The 5333-nt window shown below is 38.7% G+C and overlaps 1 protein-coding gene across 5 annotated transcripts in view; it reads right to left on the reverse strand.

The window, feature by feature from the left end:
• Positions 1-1174: 1174 nt before the first annotated feature.
• CENPL (centromere protein L) overlaps positions 1175-5333 on the reverse strand; it is a 35854-nt gene continuing 31695 nt past the window's right edge. For all 5 annotated transcript variants that reach the window (XM_017866935.1, XM_017866933.1, XM_017866932.1 and 2 more), the window contains 2 exons: positions 4600-5142; positions 1175-2156 (listed from right to left, as the gene is read on the reverse strand). In XM_017866935.1, coding sequence (XP_017722424.1) covers positions 2085-2156; positions 4600-5142 — 615 coding nt within the window. In that variant the 3' untranslated portion in view covers positions 1175-2084. The remainder of the gene's footprint in view (positions 2157-4599; positions 5143-5333) is intronic.

Here is a 5333-nt window from a genome sequence, read left to right on the forward strand (position 1 = left end):
AAGGGAAAAGTAAGAAAAGGGGGATGGGGTACATGCCAGCTGTTTTTTATTATAGGTAAGATTCCTGGAAGCTCTACATGACACTTCAGTTTGTATCTCAAATCAGAACATATTTATATGACTATACCTACCTATGAGGAAGGATGGAAAATATCATCTTTATTCTAGGCAGCCAGGTGCCCCAGCCAAAAACTGGGAGATATTATGCCATGGAAGAAGGCTCTGCTGCACAACCTGTTCAGTTTCAGCTCATAATAGGCCATACACCCTTATTCACTATGCTCTAGCCAAAAGACTTCCTTTGTTCTTCAAAGCTGCCAAACTCTTACCTATCTCAAGGTTTCTCCTGCCTAGCACACCCTTCCTCAGATCTTCACATGGCTTGTTCCATCTCATCATTCAGGACTCAGTTCAAAAGGTCACTTCCTCAGACAGATCTTTGACTACCGTATGAAAGGTAGGCCCCACCCCAGTCACCCTTTTTCATATTGCACTGCCTTATTTTCTTCATAGCATTTGTCTCTATCTGAAATTATTTACTTTTTGCTTTATTTCACTAGAATATAATTTCCTCAGAACAAAGACCTTTTTTTCACTTCTTCACTGCTATATTCCTATTACACAATACAATTCTAAGCACATGGTAGGAGTTTAATATTAGTTGAATGGATGAATGTCTCACTCCAAAGCCCATGCTTTTCCCATTACATCTGCTGCTCCTAGTATATCTGAAATAATATCCCATTCCAGTAGCTAATCTTTGTTTTTTTGAGAATGACAGCCTATTAATTTTCTTTCAATCAAGATTTTTAAGAAATTATTCTTAAAGTAAAAGAAAATCTTACGCTCAGTAAGTAAAAGAAGAGATTTGAATAAAATATTGTGGGCAAGACTCTTAAGTTGCTCGATCTCAGTTTTCATCTGTAAAAGAAAGGGTTGATAAAATTGATTTAATCTACAGATATTTATCAAGCATTATGCTAAACTGGGACATGAAGGTTAAATAAGATAATTTCTGACCTCAAAAAGGGCTCACAGGTGCCTTTCAACTCTGTAATTTGTATGATTCTATATAATTGTTAGTCCGTACCCTCTGTGTTAATAGAAAAAGCCTACCAATTTCCACTACTGAGATGTTAATTAAAAGATGTCAAGACATTGATACACACATTGATTCACTTTAAAACGAACATTTAATTCAACATTGCAACAGGAGTTGAACTGTATTTAAAACAGAAGCATATTAGTGACTAAAAAAAATGTGTACATTAATCCTTAGTTCCCTTTTGAGGGGATTTTGATTGCCAGTTCTCTGCAGTGAAATTCTAGGAAAATGTCTTTAGAAGACAGAATTCTTTCTGAATGCAAGTCTAAAATGCTTAAAAGAGATTAAAGGTTTTAAAGACTCAAATCAGAAATATCCATTAGATGTATCTCATTTGAATCCTAAGAGTTTAAACACAATAAACACTATATTTATTTACTTTATTTTTTTTTATTTTTTGAGGCAGAGTCTCACTTTGTTGCCCAGGCTGGAGTGCAGTGGTGCAATCTTGGCTCACTGCAGCCTGTCTTCTGGGTTCAAACGATTCTCTTGCCTCAGCCTCCACAGTAACTGGGATTATAGGCATGCGCCACCACACCCAGCTAATTTTTGTATTTTCAGTAGAGAAGGGGTTTCACCATGTTGGCCAGGCTGGTCTAGAATTCCTGGCCTCAAATGATCCACCGACCTCAGCCTCCAAAAGTGCTAGAATTACAGGTATGAGTCACCAAGCCCAGCCTATATATATATATATATATTTAAAGATGACAAGAAATTAACAACTCAGCATTTTGAGAATGGCATGCCAGGTTATCGTGATTAGTACATGGGCACCTGGCTGTAGCTCATCTACTACCATATTCTTTGTACTTCTAGATCCTTCTTGGCTTCCATCTTGGCAACTCCAAAGGCATGGTGGGGAAAACAGATGCAGAGATAGATGCCTATTTCTCCTGCAGTCTCTTTCAGCATAGCAATTAGGCAAGTCATCAATAAGAAAAAGAGTATATAATCTGTAACTTATAGTCCACATAAGGCTTCACTCAATTTGAAAAACTGCCAGTTCTGTCAAATATGCTAACACTCCGATAAGATATTTATGACACAGAATCTGCAAAAAGAAAAAGAAGACATTTATAATTAGAATAGTATTAATTATAACAAAGCAGATTGATATTTGAGTAATCAATGTTATATTGGTCTAACTTCTGGATTTAATTCATGAAGTTTAACAAATGCAATACACTCATTTTTGGCCAGGCACAGTGGTTTATCCCTATAATCCCAGCACTTTGATAGGCTGAGGCAGGAGGATCACTTGAGCCTAGGAGTTCAAGACCAGCCTGGGCAACAAAGGGAGACCTCATCGCTACAGAAAACTGTAAAATGTAAAAAACAGCCAGGTTTAGTGGTATACACCTATAGTCCCAGCTGCTCACAAGGCTGAGGGAGGAGGATCACTTGAGCCCAGGAGTTAAAGGTTATAGTGAGCTATAATCATGCTACTGCATTCCAGCCTGGGTGAAAAAGTGAGACTCCGTCTCTAAAACAAAAAACAAACCTCTCATTTTTATATTTTCTATTTCTTTCCTTTTTTGTTTCTTAATGCTAGTCTCTTCTCATCAAAATTATTTCCCAACCTGTTGCACTGTGACCTCCAGTTTGAAAAGCATGAATATAGTGCTTACAGAGTATTGACTTCTTGGATCTAAGAGATAAGAGTTCAAATCTTGATTCTTCCTCTTGATAAGCTATCTTGCTTGTCATTTAAACCTGTCTTGGTCTCAGTTTCCTTGTTTTAAAATAAAACATGGATAAAAACACCTAACTGTCCAGGCACGGTGGCTCACGCCTATAATCCCAGCACTTTGGGAGGCTGAGGCGGTTGGATCACGAGGTCAGCCTGGCCAACATGGCGAAACCCCATCTCTACTAAAAATACAAAAATTAGCCGGGCATGGTGGTGGGCGCCTGTAATCCCAGCTACTCGGGAGGCTGAGGCAGGAGAATTGCTTGAACCGAGGAAGTGGAGACTGCAGTAAGCCAAGATCACACCACTGCACACCAGCCTAGGAGACAGAGCAAGATTCCATCTCAAAGGAAAAATAATAATAATAATAATAAAACCTAACTAGCTGGGCACAGTGGCTCATGCCTGTAATCCCAACACTTTAGGAGGCCAAGGCAAGTGGATCATTTGAAGTCAGGAGTTCAAGACCAGCCTGGCCAACATGGTGAAACCCCAACTCTACTAAAAATACAAAAATTAGCTGGGCATGGTGGCAGGCACATGTAGTCTCAGCTACTCAGGAGGCTGAGGTACGAGAATCACTTCAACCCAGGAAACAGAAGTTGCACTGAGTTGAGATCACACCACTGCACTCCAGCCTGGGCAACAGAGCAAGACTCTGTCTCAAAATAAATAAATAAATAAAGGTAAAAATAGTAAAAAAAGTAAAATTACAAAAATTAGCCAGGTGTAGTGGCTTATGCTTGTAGTCCCAGCTACTCAGGAGGCTGAGGCACAAGAATCGTTTGAGCCCAGGAGGCAGAGGTTGTAGTTAGCCGAGATCGCACCACTGCACTCTAGCCTGGGTGATAGAGTAAGATTCTGTCTCAAAAAAAACAAAAAGCAAACACACAAAAAACACCTAACTACAGGGTTGCTCTAAAGATTAGAATTTAAGGTCTGTTAAACTCTTGGCATAGTAACAAGATCACAAGAAACATTTACCGAATGTATATTGTGGCTGTATATTTTAACATATTTTAGGAGCCAATTCTCAGTTTATTTCTGATACTTTTTTTTTTTTTTTTTTTTGAGACAGAGTCTTACTCTGTTGCCCAGGCTGGAGTGTGGTGGCGCAATCTCGGCTCACTGCAAGCTCCGTCTCCCGGGTTCACACCATTCTCTTGCCTCGGCCTCCCGCGTAGCAGGGACTACAGGCGCCTGCCACCACACCTAATTTTTTGTATTTTTAGTAGAGACGGGGTTTCACTGTGTTAGCCAGGATGGTCTTGATCTCCTGACCTCGTGATCCGCCCGCCTCAGCCTCCCAAAGTGCTGGGATTACAGGCATGAGCCACTGCGCCTGGCCTATTTCTGATACTTCTTATCAGAAATCACTCTGCAGAGAATAAAACAATGTCTGTATTATTTCTTTCCCAATAAGGATAGAAAAGCCTAGAATATAAAGATGACATCTTAGTTCTGTGTTTCTGGCTATAATTTTGTCTAACATACAAAATTCTCTATTACTCTGATAATTAATTCAAAATTTCACAAGAAACAATTTTGAAAGTTTCAAAGTTACTATAAAATAATAATTCATATTATTACCAAAGGCTGAAGCACACAGCATATAGTGTCCTTCTATTATAAGGCTATATCTAGAAGGCTAAAGACTTTAGTAAACCATAAACCATAAAATAAAAGCTCTCTGTTGTCTTGGATACATTCAAGTATGTTTCTTCAATGTGGACAATACAATCATCATACATTTTTAAAACCATAAAATGAGGAAAAATTACTTAACTAGATTGTTCAAACTAACCTTTATTTTTCCATCAGTATGTGCTGAAGCTACAGATGTTGAAACACGAACCAATCTTGTGGCTGATAAATGAATCTTGAAATGTCTATGGAAATGTGAATAAAGGCAGTCCATGAATAGGTCAACTTCTTCCTGGGTAACCTCCCCAGGTGTTTTGTGGATGCTGTCCCATAGAGCTTTTGCATCCTCTGGATGTATTGCATAAGAAATGTCCAGACTTTGAGGGCTACAGGGTACAGACCAAAGAAATTCAGTAGTACCCACATAATGGTCCACTTTGCATGCAGTCCACATGGCAGCCATCCAGGAAAGATTAAATGCATTGATTGCTAAAGGACTGAAATAACAGTCAAAGGTTTTCTGAAACCAAGTTCCAATTATGGCTGTGTTAGACTCTGCTCCATTTGCAAGGAATAAGGGCAGACAGGTGAAATCTTCTGAAACAGTCTCCAGAAGACTGTCTCCAAAAATACAGCAGAACCAGCCAGTCCACAACACTTTACCTTCTCTATTCTCAGATGGCAATTGAGATTTTGACAGAATCTACAAAGAAAGTAAACAGGTCCCTTAAATTCAAAAGTACATTTACTTCTAAATTCCATCTTCTCAAAATTAGTTCATTAAAAATAAGACGAGCCAATGTAATACCTGCAAAAAACCATAGAGGGAATAGTCTCCCTAATGATTAACAGGACGTATCAAAATAATTGGCCTTTTTTTTTTTTTTTTTTTTT

This window comes from Rhinopithecus bieti, unplaced genomic scaffold, assembly GCF_001698545.2.
Source record: "Rhinopithecus bieti isolate Rb0 unplaced genomic scaffold, ASM169854v2 scaffold_1853, whole genome shotgun sequence".
In the NCBI taxonomy this organism is placed as follows: domain Eukaryota; kingdom Metazoa; phylum Chordata; class Mammalia; order Primates; family Cercopithecidae; genus Rhinopithecus; species Rhinopithecus bieti.